We start from the raw sequence: 16216 nt of genomic DNA, 5'->3' as shown, positions 1-16216 counted from the left end.
CAGCGTAGTGCTGACCGTTGCACCACCGCTCCACACCAGCCGTACATACTCCATGCTCGCGTGCGCCAGGAACCCCTTCTCACTGGAACACCCTCGAGGCTCCTCCACACTCACCCCACGCTACACACCTGCCCAGGTATCGGGGCGGGGGGGGGCTCACACGAGCACCTGGCGCGTGGAAGGCGACCCAGCGTCGCCCGCTTTTGTGCCGAGACGGAGAGAGCGGGGGAGATACAAGGACGGACATTCTTTTTTGTACGAGCGTGGAGCTTTGCCGACGAGAGGATTTTAAGCCCCGACAGATCGCAACACATCGCGTGGGAAAGACGAGGCGACCGCATTCGTCAAGATTTTGTCTCTCGGTCTCTTTATTTACATAAATCACAGCTCGTCACTGGAAATCACAAACAAAAAAATAACGTTCACGGCGCGTGAGGTTACTCCGAGTTCGGGTGGTTCAAACGATGAGAGTGAAAAGCAAGGCTTAGACTGGAGGTGGTGACACGTGACTCGTTAGGCACAGCCATAGCGAGCGGTATACATGACGTGGTGTGCCAGGTACAGACATATTTCCCGGGTCGTCCAGCAGGAACCTGTTGTAATTAAGCCCCGGTTAAATCTACCGTGGTTTAAGCAACATTGTCCATTCAGATCGACTTGAGATATTGACGCGTGCTTCTCGCGTGCGGTTTTATTTTCTCGGTGCCATCCGCTCTCCCGTCTCAGTTTTTTGGGAAGAATATGGTGGCGTGTGACGCGTCTTGGATCGATCGATCGTTTAGGGAAGGAGACGTGGCGAGGGTGGGGGAGATTATCAATGTTGAGCTGAATTAACCAGCGTTGTTTATTAAACACGCCAATACGTTTAGTCATTCTCAAGCGTCGATTCGTGCCTTTTAGAGATTCAAGTTCATTTACCGAATTGGAAAGGCACTGCGACCCTAACACCGTGAACGGAAATTAGCACATGGTGAAAAATTATAACCATAATAGATTTGTCTTTCTTGGAATAGCCAAACCTATGGATCAAAAACATAAACATTTACAAGGAAAATGGAACAAAAGCTGAAGGCGCACAAAAATGTAATGTAGCAGTACATGCTTCATGTAGCTGTACAAAATCATGTAGCGGTATACCTCCGATTAGCGTGGTTGGCTACATACGGTGCGAAATAAGTGAAACGTGAAAACAAAACTTGGTCTGCTTGTCGAGTCCAAGGTGGGGGGGGGCGAGCGTTAGAGGTTGGGGGATAGCTTGAACTGAGTGGGCTAATGCCAGAGGCTGATTGACTCTCTAGTCCGTGTTAGCGGTCAACACTAAAGTGAGAATCCAAACTCCTTAATGGAGGCACCGACTGAAATGGGAGTGGGGCACACACCAGCCATACAGTCTATCCCTACCCCTAACCACACGAAGCCAACTAGCTTCCCGTATGTGCAACATCCATCAAGTATTTCCATTGAATATCACGTAAACATGTCTAATAGTTACAAGAAAATTATTCTGGCGTTTTTATGCCATTGGCAATGGACCACAACCCTCTACCGGCACCTCCACCAACGCCGTTTCACTCCCAGAATCCCCCTTTTCACTTTTCGTCCACTTTTGGGGCGCCCACAGCACCAGTCGGTGCAGCGCTGTGCGGCTCCCTCTTCAAAGGCATCGCTGGGGCCGCCGTCTCCCGGCCACTCGTCAAAGTTCCACACAAAGGGCATCCTTGTGAATGCAAATGTGAAACGACAACAACTGTGAGAGAGATTTCGCCCCCACCCCTTGTGGCTCTTCGCAAGCATTCACCTGCTCCATCCAAATCTCACTCCCAACAAAGGGCCACAGTGTGTGGCCGGGTGAATGCCGTGGCCGCACGCTGCCCGCTTCCCCCCCCTCGCCTCGCAAGCCGCTGCCGCGATGGTCCAGAAAACCCAGGGCCTCCTCCCTCCCTTGCTGCAAAAAGAGAGACCCCCTTTCTCATCAATGGAAGGAGTCGCTCACCTGCATTAAAAAATGCACGTGAATAAAGTCGAAGCTGGTTATACACAGGCGCAGTTAATATTTAAGCAACGCGTCATTACGTTAAGCTGGCCTTGTGTGATACAGGTGTGCACTTTGGATAGAAGCACGGTGGGACTTGCCACCAAGCGATGTGCTTGTATCCAGCCTGGCGAGCCACGGGGACAAGCCGATGCTCGCGCGCAACGGAAAGGGCGCGCAACCGCTCACATTAACACTGTCTTGTGAAATTATAAATTACGCTACGGTTTTGGAGAAGTTGCTCAACTTCAGACGAGAAAGAGAGAATCCAGAATATTTTAATATAGTTAGGAAATGTTTGTATGGGCCGTGCTTTGAATAAAACACTGATATCAGTTTTTTTAAGACGATACGTTTCGTAGAGTTGATCAATAGTTTTCTCCGTTGTCAGTTTTAGCGCAACATTCGTGTTTTCGAGAACGTTCAAATCAGTCCGATTTTTTGGCAAAATCTCGCCGACGACCCCACCGCCGACCCCATCGCCGACCCCACCGCCAGCAGCGGGCGACGCATTCACCCCCCACCCCCAGCGAGTTTCGCCAAGCGGGGTGGGTCTGGCCCAAACGTGCAACGGAGCGACTTCAAAACGGCAGAATGAACAATATTTGCAGGCCCTTACTTTAAACACAGCCGCCAAACAATCCCACGGAACACGCACTCGCTCCGGCCCATACCGTTCCCAAGACAGCGAGCGAGCGTGCATGCGGGCTGCATGGCCGCTATTCCACAATGGGGCCCAGCTGTCAGGCAGGGATAACCTCCCCCCCCGCCCCGAGGGCACGTGATGACAACCGGCTGTCATCGGCCTCTCAGCTCGCCGCCGAGGGTCTGTGGTCACCGAGGGCCCATTACGGAGATAGACGGACGCCCCCCCACCCCCCCCATCATGGCTCCGCAAGCGAGGTTCCCGTCAGCGATCGCTTGCATGCCCCCCACCCCGGCATGGTGCAGGTATGCGTCCCTTTATTTCGTCGAGGTGAGGACTCTTGATGAGAAACGGTTTGAATTCAGTTTATTTTCAGCGTGAACGAGCAAAATTATCGTTGAACAGGGATGTTTTTTGCTATACGTCATTTTACGCAATATAGATTAAGCTGCTGCATTTTCGTGATATTTGGTTACTCTTGCAAACTATGGCAGAGGGCCTCTTAAAATCGAATCTATAGAAGAGACTAATTCCCAATAAGAATTCAACGGCATTAGCAGGAATCCAACAATACAATCTGTGCCAAGCGGAAGTCAGTCGTAGGCGCATGACGCATTTACAATAATCGAGTCGCACCCCGGTAACACCTCAACCAGCGCGGCCGTTTCCACCGCGTGAGTTTCCTTCTCGCAAACCCGAGCCGCGCGCGCCGAGCGACGGTGGAATGCTGCGGGTTCGGGTGAAAGGAGAAAGAGCGGCACGAGAGTGAAAGGCGGCACGGGCGGTTACAGCAGCGCGGTCTCAGAGGTGAGTTGTGCTGGTGGGGTGGGGGTCCCGTGGGCTCAAGCCCCCAAATTCCTCGCATTCCCACGAGCCACAGTTTGCACAGGGACCAAAGGCAAGGAGAAGCGAGCGTGAGAGCCCATACATTAAGGTTTCCATAGTGACAAACGACACGGGAGTGCGCCACGGCACGGCCAGAATTAGGTGTTAACGCGCAAATGAGGCGTTTCATTAGTGTAAGGAAAGCGATGGCGGGCTGTGTGATTTAAGGCGGTGAAGGTGTCGAGGTCTTTGTGCGCGCGTGCCATCTTGGAGAGCGGTGGTGTCACGGTTAGCGCGCCGCACTCTGAACGGACAACACCAGCTACAATTATCTGAACTGGTCCTGGGGCCTCCACTAGGTCTACTCGGCCTCAAATCAGTACCCGGTGTGCTGTGTAAACATGACACACTCAGGGAGATAAAGGCAGCCGGACACGGTGCTCGCCACTCGCCCCGTCATCTGCCGTGCCGACCTTCATAGGTCCTCGCTAACAGCACTTGCCCCAACAGTCTAATAACGCCTATATGCGATGGGGGGGGTCCTTGTGTGCCGTCTTGGTGTGCACGTTTGCACATTGCGTGCTTACGCTGCCTCGCTCCCCGTTCGCGCTGCGTTCCATGTGTGGGGAGCATGCACGCACGCACACGCGATGGCGAGCGTATTCGCATGCCTGCGTGCGTCCGTGCCAAGAGCCGATTTCAGGGAAATAAGAAACGCATGGCGGGAGTAGCGGCAGCCCCAGCAGTGCGCGAGTGCGGCACGTGGGCCGAAGGCCGTCACGCATGTGCTGCGCGAGTCTCCTTGCATGCATGCGTGCTTACTTTATATGGCGAGCGTTATTGTTTGACCAGTCAACACACAGGTTGTGTAAACAAAAAAAACACAAAAATACAATCATTTTGCCGGGAAGAGAAACAAGCCGACAAAAAAGGTGAAACGATCCCAGCTCTTGTGGTCGTTCGTCAATACAAGGACACCAGGCATGGAACGATCCGCCATCTCCAATCGATTAATCGTCGAGATGGATAGATTTTTTTGTTGCCACATGGGTGCAATTAGCGTTTAAGGGGTCACGCGAACCCATGCCGTACAACACACGATTCTAAAATAACAAACCCTCTCCAGCCGTGATTCGACGCAAGTATCGGGGGCGTATCGTTACATGCCTCGCACACGGCAACCACAACAACAACATTAGCCGACATTCGCCACTAAGCTGACGGTGACCTCGCCACATTACTTGCGCCAAGCAAGGCGCATGCTTTGAGGTCACGTGACATGTCGGAGACTCGCTGGGAAGACGTTACAAAACAGACCCAGGCGTTAACCTGGGTTAACTGACCGAGGTAAATCGCGCATTTCGCACGACTTCATCCACACGAAGGCCCTCGCGAGTGTCGTTTGCGAGTTGCCGTCCCAGCTGCCACCGCCATTGTCGTCGTCGTCGTCGTCGTCTTCGTCGCTAGCGCTGGCTAGAGCTTGCGGACCTGCTGGTTGGTGCTCCTGACCCGGTTGTCCACCTTGTCGACCCGCGACGCCAAACGGTCGATGACCTCGTCCTGCTCGCCGATCTCCGTCTGCAGTCCCAGCGCCAGGCCCTTGAGGCGTCCGAGGCCCATCCCGATGTCCTCTGTCGGGGTACGGCACAGGCGCACGCGACGCGGCTATGAGCGGGGGTCGCCGTGACATGACGACGCTTTTAATTGGTCGTTAACTGCTTTTGGTGTTCGCTGTATTCTTATAGCGCAAGGCTATTGGTAAGGAAGGGGGCTACGTTTCACGGACAATTGTAGTCGGCAGTATTTTCACAGAAAGGGCGCAATTTTGCGATGTGGCTTTAACCAATTGGGTAATTTGCGAGTAAATTTATAATCAAGTTTTTATCGTGATGCTGGCGCACGTGACTCGGAGACTTGTGGCAGGCTGAGGTTGAGTGATCTGCAGCTTAAAGTAATCTCCGTTCGCAATGGAAGTACAGCAAAGCACAGAAACAAAACAATTTAAGTATAAAAGATACAGGGAAACTGATATCGTGATAATCATCACATCGTGAAAATCGTATCAAAGAGCAAAATCGTATCGAAGAGCAAGTCCGCCCTCCTGCACGTCCCGTAAACACGCACTGCTGCGATCAGGAGACAAACACGGGACTCCCACACGTGTGGCGTCACGGTGTGAAAGTAAATTAATTATCTCAAACATTTTTATGGATGCGAGCAAACTTTCCCAAGTCTAATAGGGTGGAGCGAGGCCCTCCCCACGCCACGCGGGGTCGAGCAGATTGTGTGATCGTACCTCACCACGCAGCTCAGCACGGCCTGGTGAGGGCGAGGAGCGTAGACGTGGGAGCGTAGCGGAGTACAACAAAGGATTTAGCAGTAAGGCTCTTTTGCTGCCCCACAACGTAGCCCTACAGCAGCCTACAATACCTGCTGAATGAACGGTGGTAACTCATCCAAGCACTGTCCAGCTCAAACCTCCGTTTACTTTCTGAGGTCGGGCACATTTGTGGGAGATTTGATCATCAAGTACAAGTTGAAAATCCCTGAATTTCCAGATTTAAATGTATCATTATTCTGCTATATGCGGTGCGTCGTACAGACGCTACGCGCGAAACGCTCCACCATTTAGCCGAGCTCGCGTTCAACGAAGCAAGAAAACATTGTGGGGATGCGGCCGGTCTGACCTGCAGGCCAGAAGATTACCGGCCAGAAACATTTGTGTCGCAAGGTAGAAAAGGGGATTTTTAAAAAATATAATAATTATAGCATTTCCTAGCCGGAGCTGTCACTGGAGGGGCGGCAGACGCGTCGGCGCCCATCAGCTGTGTAAACACGCCGAGCGATTCGGTGGATCGCACCACATAGTTACTCTCTCGCGACGACAACGCAGATGCACTCTGCCTCGGGCCCCACCGTGGGCGTGTGCTGCGCTACACTCGAGCCAGCCTCTCGCCACACGCGTCAGGTGGGCTTTTCAAAATGCATTTCACTTTAAAACCACGAAAAATAAAAATAAAATTGATTGTACGTTTGTAGTCCAAAAGAATTCCGATGACGCGTTCTGCGCCGAGGAATGTCCACCAAAGTAAGTCTGGGCTGCCCTCCACTGTTTTTAAGGCGGTGTGTGTTCAGGAACGTGCCCCCCCCCCCCCCGCTGAGAAGGATTGCTTAAGGGTGCTTTATAATTTAAATTATTATTTTTATTACATCGCAGGATCGTGAGAGGTGGTGGTGGCTTGGGGGGTGGCCTTCATCCAGCAGCGGATTGTCCACGTCTGATGTTGATCAAAAGTTATGAGAATTTACTTTTCGCGGTTGTTTTTTATTTTTTTCTTCTTGTTTTTCTTCTTCCCCATCCCGTGAAGGTTTTTTTTTATCCACGTAGCAGCGCAGGTATTTACGTTGATCAATGAGCTTTTCCCAGGGATAACTCGTAGCACGTGCGATTCTATGCACGCCATAAATTTAATCCACACGCGATGACACGTGCGGGGGGCGGGGGTAGGGTGGGGGTAGGGGGGGGCAGCGGCCCTTAGTGCATTCCCGGGCAGACACACCAAGTAAATCTCAACAGAGTCGATGCTCGTCGCACACCCCTCACTCCCCGCGTGCATTCCATCGCAAATCCCCTGCCATCGGATCCCCCGCGGATCCCCTGCGGATCCCCCGTGCACATACATAAGGGGGTGGTGGGGGTGGGCAATTGCTACCCCATAAAGAAAAAAATGTAAATAAACGACTTGACCTGAAATCCACGCTTGTAAACTCCACTTAAAGGAAATAAAAACACGCAAGGCCGGACCCTGCAAGCGCTCGAACGAAAATATGCGCGACGACAAACGGAACGCGTCTTGTCTTGACAGCGGACGGGAAGGGGGGGGTGACCGCCAAAGGTGCACGGTTTCACAAATGCCGCGACAGGTATGGAGATACGATACGCGTCTCCTGGACCTGCTGGCTGGCGGTAAATAACAGAATCTTTTGAGCTTCGTCCATAGGGTTTCTCCCGGAGAGGGATACTTACATACTTGGTGGGATCACCTCTATTAATTATCTGTATCCCGATTTTCCCCCCATCAACATTATGTATAAATGCAAGGTTTATAGCGGTCATAATCTCGTGACCTCGAGCTGCGACGTGGTAACTCAGTCTCAAAATCCCTTATTTAGAATGGCAGAATGAGAATGCCAAAAGCAGTGCACAAGTTTCACACTACATTGAAATATATTCTGTCATTTCAACGAGTGTGTTTTGCATGTGGTAGAGACCCGAAATCCATTGGCGCACTTCGGGTACAAATGGACATCATCACTCATCAGTTGATAAGTTGCACGTGTGTGAATATTTGCAACGAGCGCACACGCCGAGAGAACTGTGGCTCTTGTGGCGAATTCCTGGTGTAGCCCACGTTGCCCGTCGGCAAGCACAAGCTGGGTGTCACAAACTTCAGTCCTGACGAGCCACCAGGGTACACACGCCCTTACCCACGCCGACCAATTTGCCTCCATTCAAATCGAACCCAAGTGGCCACAAGCTGCACACGCCCGATGACGTCAAAACACGTTCCGCGTGACGTGGATTGCGGTCCTGTGTGTGTGTGCGTGCCTGCGTGTACATGGCACCTGGGTCTGTCCCGTGACCTCCTGTCAGCGAGCCTTCGATACTTCATGTGGCCTCAAAGTGCACCTGGCCTGGCACAGGCGCCGTAGCGACGTCACCGCCACTTAGTGGCGAATGGCAGGTGTTGCCATTGTTGTTGTACGTGCGTGCCACGTGTTTTGCGCAAAGAGCTCGTTCAAATTAAATTAAGATGGGGACCTTGTGATTGAGCGCGTGTTCCAGGCGATGTGTTGCATGCCGATTACGAAACGCTCATGCAGTGCATAACCACTCATTGTATATTATAATTCACTTATATTTGAATGGCAGAGACCGATAGGACTGGAGTTTGGGAAACTAGCATAGAGAACCCTGTACAGCTGCTGCAGTGCCCCCTAGTGCCTCGGTCTTGTGATAGTCAAAGATCCCCCCGTATAGCCTTTAACAGACTGTTGAGGCAAGTGCTGTTCGCGAGTAGCACCTATGAAGGCTGACACGGCACACGAGGGGGTGGGTGACCAGCACCACGACTGGCCGACTTTGTATCCCCAGTGGCGATGTTTACACACCACACCAGCTACACATTTGTGGCCGAGTCAACCTAGGAAAGGCCCAGGACCAGTTCAGATAATCATCACCGGTGTTGGCTCGTAGGGCAATGTGCTAACCACTACACTACCGCTCCCCACTGTGTTGGCGTCACACATACGCACGCACGCACACGCGTGTCTCACCCAGGTCATTGTCCATTTTCTGGTGGTACGCCTGCAGCACCGGGTTTTTCTTGGAACCGTCAACCTTGGCAGCACCACCCGGCACCGTCTCCGATCCGATGTCGTCATAAAAACCTGCGCATGCCATCGCAGCACAGGCGTGGGTCACAACACACGTGCGAATAATGCCACCTCCGTGTGTTCTTTGTCAATCACTAATATGTTTACCGAGCGTAAACTGAATCGCTTTAAACCCCCTGTGTTTTATTACACAGTGGAGTGTATGAGCGGGGCATAAAAAATATATATAAACAAAAACAAAGAGCCCTTTATAGTCATGAAGACTGTTGGGGCCAGTGTTGTTGGTGAGCGCCTATTAAGGCCGGCACAGTGCAAGAGGCGGTTCGGTAGCCAGGACCATGCCCAACCACTTCATCTCGCCAGTGCTGATGTTTATACACCAGCTACTCATTCAATGCTGAAGAGACCTGGCGAGGCCCAGGACTGGTTCAGATACCACCTGCCGGGAATTGAACTCGGGAAACTGCGTTCAGTTGTGCAGTGTACACTAACCACTACTAAAGGATCTTTAACAGTTTGGCCGTCCCTGGATCGGCGAATAAGAGACGCTGGTTTGCGCGGTTTGGAATACTAAACAGGGCGACTGGTCCTTACCAGCCATCTCTTGTTTCCTAAGCACGGGGTGGCGGTCCTCATACTGACTCTGAGTTTCTTTACTTTTGTCTAGCGCCTCCTGCAGCCTGAACAGAGCACGCACAGCAGGGACGTCAACACTCGGCACATCGCGCAAAACAATTTATACAAACACTGCAGCATTATTTTGCATGTTCAGTTTGGTGTCCTTCCCCTGCACCTCCGAGTAGCACGATTGGCTACTTACGGTGCCAAATATGTTCAACATACATACATCTAGTTTCTAAACGCGAGAGCAGTTAGAATGCTGCATTGACCCAATTGATTCAAATAAATTATTACGCTCGCGATAAAATCGTGCGTGTAAAAATCTATTGTTGTAGGCAGTCGTTACATTTAGTTAGGGTAACGGAGCGAACCGAGCTGCTATACAACATGAGCGTGAGAAGCTATGCAAAATGTAATAAAAACAAGGCAAAAAGAATACTGTAGATTCTTGAGTCAAATAATGGCCCTGAATCATGACAATTCATCACATCGATATGGAAGTGACTGCGTTACATGCAAACTGAAAACACACATATTAAACACACTGGCACACTGCAGTCAGTAGCCAGTGGCGTGTATTCATTCCAAAAACTTGTGCCCCCCATCTAATGTACTAAAATGGCATTACTCTCTGCAACAAGAGAATCTTTATAGAGCTACACGTGTTCGTCGCGCTCATTTACATCCAATCCGAGGCACCGTGCTGCGGTCTGCATCAAATTTGTATTTACTCGGGTTTGTAGGGCACTGCCCTACACTCACTAGTGAACAAGTCACATGCCCGTGCTCATGTGACGGGAGGAAACGGATTGAGTGATCGATTGCACAATGCACAGTGTGCAGTACCCATCCTCCTATCAAAGCCTCTCGAGTTAGTGGCTAAATGGTGTCCTTGTGTTGCAGTTTTGAGCTGCCCATAACGACTTCGTATGTATGTTTGTTGAATTTATTTCGCGCCGTACATAGCCAACCATGCTAATCAGAGGTGCGGGGGAAGGACAACAAACTCAACACAAAAAGGAGTTCTAAAGAAATGAGTTTTAATACTAGATTTAAGAGTGGATAGCTCCAGTGGCTTCCTAATATCGGAAGAACGTTCCATATGGCCGCAGAAGCGCATCTGCAAGCGTGCGATGAGGTGACTGTCTTTGTTTGATGGTTAAGCAAAAGACGCTGCGAGGTTGACCGGAGGCTGACCGGAGTTCGCGTGATGGTTTATGCTCCTTGACAAGATCAACAAGGTATCGTGGTTCATTTGTGGCAAGCACTTTGTGTGTAATAAGTGCGACCTTATAATATATTGTTCAGCAACAGGAACGACTTGCATTGTCAGCCAAACTTGTAACAAGAACAATCCATATTACATTTTAGTAGGTCCACCACACCCCCACCACCACTAATTATATAATTGTGTTCACAGTATTATCGTCAGGATATATACATTTCCATTTGGAACGTTTTTAGAAATCGGTATCACGTCACACGATGTGAGCAAATGGGTCTCTGGAAGAGGACATAACAGAGCTACTTCTGAGGTCGTTTCAAATGCCTCTTATCAGCACCAGGCAGTGCAGCATCTCACGTGCCGTGCCCCAGAAATATTCGTGGCATTTAAATGAAACAAAAAATGTTTCATGTTTAGCCTTCAGAGTTGGTATATGCCAAAGTGAACACCCTATTTTTGTAATTACTGGTGACCAGGCTGAGGCCAACAACTCACTACAATTGAGAACCCAGTTTCACCACAAGAAAGCCAAAACCCCCATTTCAAACCAAGGATCTGAGCAGTGCTGGCGGGAAACTACAACCCGATACTAGTGCCCTTTTTAATTTTCTTTCTTTCGTACGGCCGATTTAGATGCAGAGCAACAACTACAATTTGACATTCAGGTGCTACTCCTCGTGCCCTGTGACAATTTTATTCCACACACAGCTTGGTCACAGTCACGGGGGGTGGTTTTCGAGACAGAAATTCCGTACAGAGCTCCGACTCGGTGGGGTTGGTACCCCCCCCCCCCCCTGTTACGTACCTGGCGTTCCCACGGGCGATGTCTTCTACGGGGGGCTCTGCTTTGGGGGGCTCTGGTTTGGAGCGGAAGTAATTGGCCAGGCCCCCGAACACGCTCTTGATGCTGCTGATGTGCCTCTGGCTGATGGAGAGGTCGCCGTCCATTTTGTCCAGGGTCTTTTCGGTGCGCCGCAGAGCCTCGCCCTGGCGAATCAGCTCCTGCATTTGGTCAGGGAGAAGTGGGCACCATGGTGGCGAGATGTTAACAACTTCGCCTGGTATACAGGAGGTCGTGGGTTCGATCCCGACCCCGACGCCTGCTGTATATTTGGAGTTTGTATGTCTCTCTCCCCGTGGTCGTGTGGATTTTACTCCAGGTCCTCCGGTATGTCCCTCCACATTTGGAATCAACATCACGCTGCTCTAAATTTGCACAATGATTAAGCCACTGCACTGAGCCATCATTTGTGGCCAGGTCGATTCTGAAAAAGAGCTATGGAGCTCAGTGGCCTTTATCAATCTAAGGAGCATGGTGCCTTAAGATTGGATGTAAAATTTTAAATAGTTTGTATTTTATTATATAGAACTTATAGAGGCAAAACACAACGTATTTTTAACACAACAATTCCTTCATCTGCCTGCCTTTTCCCACTTTGTCAGCCCAGCCTCCTCCAACCCTCAGGTTCTTCCTCGGCCACGCACCCAGTGTTGCCAAACTTAGCGAATTCGTCGGTAGATCTTGTGGACTTTTTTGGGTCTTCGAAGTGGCTAACATTTCGTCAAGCGGCATACGTAGAGTGGCTTTCTGGGACGAGGATATGAAGCGTAATCAATTGAATCGACGTCTGCGGTAAGGATCCTGTGTCCTTTTAACCATATTTAGCCACTTCATAAATTGGCAAGCCGAAAGCGGCACAAGACGAGTGAGACATTGCGTGAGGTGTTGTTACGCAGCTCCCCTCTGCTACGAAGGAGACAGAAAAAGTCTCCAGGCCCCCTACTCCCCTAGCCTTCCTGTCCATCTGTCCCACAGCTTCTTTGTGACCGTGTCTCTCCCCCTCCCTGACTCCCCATGTCTCTGTGTGTCTCCTCATGTCCCTGTGTGTCTCCCCATGTCCCTGTCTCCCCATGTCTCTGTGTGTCCCCATGTCTCTGTGTGTCTCCCCATCTCCCCATGTCCCTGTGTGTCTCCCCATGTCCCTGTCTCCCCATGTCCCTGTGTGTCTCCCCATGTCCCTGTGTGTCTCCCATGTCCCTGTGTGTCTCCCATGTCCCTGTGTGTCTCCCATGTCCCTGTGTGTCTCCCCATGTCCCTGTGTGTCTCCCCATGTCCCTGTGTGTCTCCCCATGTCCCTGTGTGTCTCCCCATGTCCCTGTGTGTCTCCCCATGTCCCTGTGTGTCTCCCCATGTCCCTGTGTGTCTCCCCATGTCCCTGTGTGTCTCCCCATGTCCCTGTGTGTCTCCCCATGTCCCTGTGTGTCTCCCCATGTCCCTGTGTGTCTCCCCATGTCCCTGTGTGTCTCCCCATGTCCCTGTGTGTCTCCCCATGTCCCTGTGTGTCTCCCCATGTCCCTGTGTGTCTCCCCATGTCCCTGTGTGTCTCCCCATGTCCCTGTGTGTCTCCCCATGTCCCTGTGTGTCTCCCCATGTCCCTGTGTGTCCCCCCATGTCCCTGTGTGTCCCCCCATGTCCCTGTCTCCCCATGTCCCTGTGTGTCTCCCCATGTCCAAATCCGATTGTCACACCGTGTCAACCCGTACGGTTTAGCGCCGTATTCTTGTACAAGGGAAATTGAGTTTTCAGATTCCAAAAAAATGTTTGTCTAATTGTTTACGTTTCTCCCTTGCGATGGGACTTTGTAGGAGGAACGTTGAGATGTATAACGACCACGGGGTGGCCAATAAAGGTCTGGATTGCTCTGTAATAAGCTAGGGCACTAGACAAGCGGTTGACAGCGATGACTTTGTCAGTATCCCAACAAATAAAAGTTCCCGATGCAGTCCACCCCGTGTCTCTCAGTCCACCCCGTGTCTCTCAGTCCACCCCGTGTCTCTCAGTCCACCCCGTGTCTCTCAGTCCACCCCGTGTCTCTCAGTCCACCCCGTGTCTCTCAGTCCACCCCGTGTCTCTCAGTCCACCCCGTGTCTCTCAGTCCACCCCGTGTCTCTCAGTCCACCCCGTGTCTCTCAATCCACCCCGCGTCTCACAGTCCACCCGTCCCCAGCCACTTCACGCCGCTCGTCTCTCGCCGTCGTCCCCCCGATGCTCCCCGTAACCCGCCGGGGTCTCCACGACGGGGTTCTACCCCTCGCGTACCTGAGCCGTCTCCACTCCGACTTTCTCCGAGTCGGCGATGAGGCCCGCGGAGCGGCCCGTGCTTTGCGCCATCGCGCGCTGCCGCCTCAGCACCTCCTGCCTCAGCTCTTCTTGCCGGGTTCGCGGCGCCCCGAACTCCTCCTCATCATCATCCTCATCATCCTCCTTGTCTGCCCTCATCCTCCTCATCGCCGCATCGTCATCGTCGTCGAAGGGGTTGATGCTGCCTGCTCGCGCCGTCATCGCGGAGAAATAAGACGGACGGAGAGACGGAGGTGGTTTTGTAATGGCGGAGCGAGGGGGGGGTGGTGGATTTGATTTCGTAGTCGGGATAAGCGGCACTGGGCGAGGGCAGGGGGGGCCTAGGCCGGGGCGGGGCCGCCCAAGCCACTAGGCCCGGCCCCCAACAGACGCGGCGAGGATTTGTCTGTTCGTCAACGGCGACCGACTGCGAGGTCACGAACTCGAGATTTGAAGCTTTCGTGACTGCAAGGATTCATACTCGTAGGGTTTTTTTCGGTAAAGTCACGTAGGTCAAAATAAAAAAAATAGAAATAAAATAATAAATCAAATAATAATAGAAATAACATAATAAATCACGTCGTGATTTCTTGTTTTATTTCTATTATTATTTTTGTTATTTTTATTATTTATTTTTACCTACGTGACTTTACCGAAAAAAACCTAAGAGTAGGTCACTAACTACTGCTGTATTCGCATGCAAATTTGCAAACTTGTCATCATTAAAACTTTTAGTGCGGTCTCCAGCTCGTATTGGATATCGGTGAAACGATTTATTGGAATTCAGGACGTCTGTGGGAAAGAGCTTTATGGCTTTTCGGGTTTTCTTCGTACAAATAAATACTCTGATTATTATTGCCTGGCCTCTCGTGTTGTGAATGTTGAGGGCTTTCGTTAGAAACGTGGCCTATGACGGTGCAATTTGATATTTTTTTCATTTTAAAGGCCACAGCGTTATTAACGAACGCGTTGAGTTGTTTTTTTTCACACATTGTTGGTTGCATACAACTGAATTGCTTACGTGTGGACGTCTCTGCAACCAGTTGCACGACCAATTTCTTACACGAGAGGGATGAAACCCCGACTGATGTATGATGGAGACGTATTATTGTCTGCGAATTTGTTTCTACATTGAAGTGACGTATCTTCTTAGGTTTTTTCGGTAAAGTCACGTAGAAAGTAAAATAAAATAAAAACAAAAATCACGACGTTTCGGATTTTTGTTTTTATTTTATTTTACTTTCTACGTGACTTTACCGAAAAAACCTAAGAAGATGATTCCTTGCAGTCACGAAAGCTTCAAATCTAGAATGAAGTGACGTATCGTATTGTCGTGTGAACTTATTAGGGCTTGGTCGTTACGATCCTGAGGAATGGCAGGATTGAAGAGTGATCTCGACCGCCCTTAAGTCTCCTCTTAACTTAATATTTTTAATTCACATGGGATGACGTTCCTCAAGAGTTATCTCGCCACCTCGGCATTACACACGGAGAGCGCTCGCGACTTTAGTTGGAAAGCGTTAAAAACTGAGAACGGAGCAAACGAGACGGTGAACAAAACGGGGCGAAGAATCGGAGTTTTTGATTCAAAAATCTCTACCCGAATTGAGTAACGCGGTTCGTGGGTACTAAATATGTGGTCAGAGTAGGTGATACAAACTCAGTCGCTCAAGCACACTCGGCAATATTTTTATTATTCAAAACACCAAACTGCAATAACTCAAATCAACAAACCACTCAAGCCTTAAATATGCCATTGATGTTTACTGTATTTGTCCAGGAAAGGCCAGTCTCACTGATTGTTCATTAGGGCCGTCTAATGGGAGGTGTTGCCAATCCCGTAATAATGAGTGTTTTTGTTCGTGTGGAAAGAAAGCAGAGTAATTGGGAGAAAACCCACTGCACACAGGAGGGGAGAATGCTCAAAAAGGTCCACGCGAATGGCTTCACAAGCCCACTTGCTGCACTGCCACCTCTCAGCACGTCGGAGCCCAAGGAGTTTGGAAGTCTCAAATCTCTTTGTGATCCACCAACCCCGTCCTCCAAAGCGCTGGGGGCCTCAGGTGTGCACCACCACACCTTCAGTAGGTGGCGTGTGACATTTTTGCCTTAAAATCAACACAAAACGATACACGGTGAAACCCAATATTTCCCACTTTGTGTCACGCGGTCGCTCACATTTCGAACGCGTGATCTCAACATTGCCAGCTCAGCGCTCTGACCTCTGAGCCACCCGGGCACCCCACACTCGCCAAAATTAAATCGCCACCAGCTGATTGGAATTGGGGTTGAATACGATTAATCAGTTAATATATTCAAATCGGTCACTAAGTCCAGGTAGCCTGAATC

General features: G+C 50.7%; 1 protein-coding gene across 1 annotated transcript; it reads right to left on the bottom strand.

Annotated features, from left to right (window-relative positions):
* Window positions 1-350: 350 nt before the first annotated feature.
* Window positions 351-14188, bottom strand: SNAP29 (synaptosome associated protein 29). The gene is made up of 5 exons (XM_078857437.1): window positions 13847-14188; window positions 11552-11748; window positions 9495-9580; window positions 8841-8954; window positions 351-5134 (listed from the first exon to the last, which is right to left on the bottom strand). The coding sequence occupies exons 1-5, from the start codon at window positions 14087-14089 to the stop codon at window positions 4977-4979; spliced, it is 798 nt and encodes a 265-aa protein (XP_078713563.1). The 5' UTR covers window positions 14090-14188; the 3' UTR covers window positions 351-4976.
* Between the last annotated feature and the right edge of the window lie 2028 nt (window positions 14189-16216).

The sequence above is a fragment of the Lampetra fluviatilis genome, chromosome 6 (assembly GCF_964198595.1).
Source record: "Lampetra fluviatilis chromosome 6, kcLamFluv1.1, whole genome shotgun sequence".
NCBI classification, from domain to species: Eukaryota; Metazoa; Chordata; class Hyperoartia; order Petromyzontiformes; family Petromyzontidae; genus Lampetra; species Lampetra fluviatilis.
Note: the sequence above shows the minus strand (reverse complement) of the source record. Positions and strands in the feature narration are given on the sequence as shown.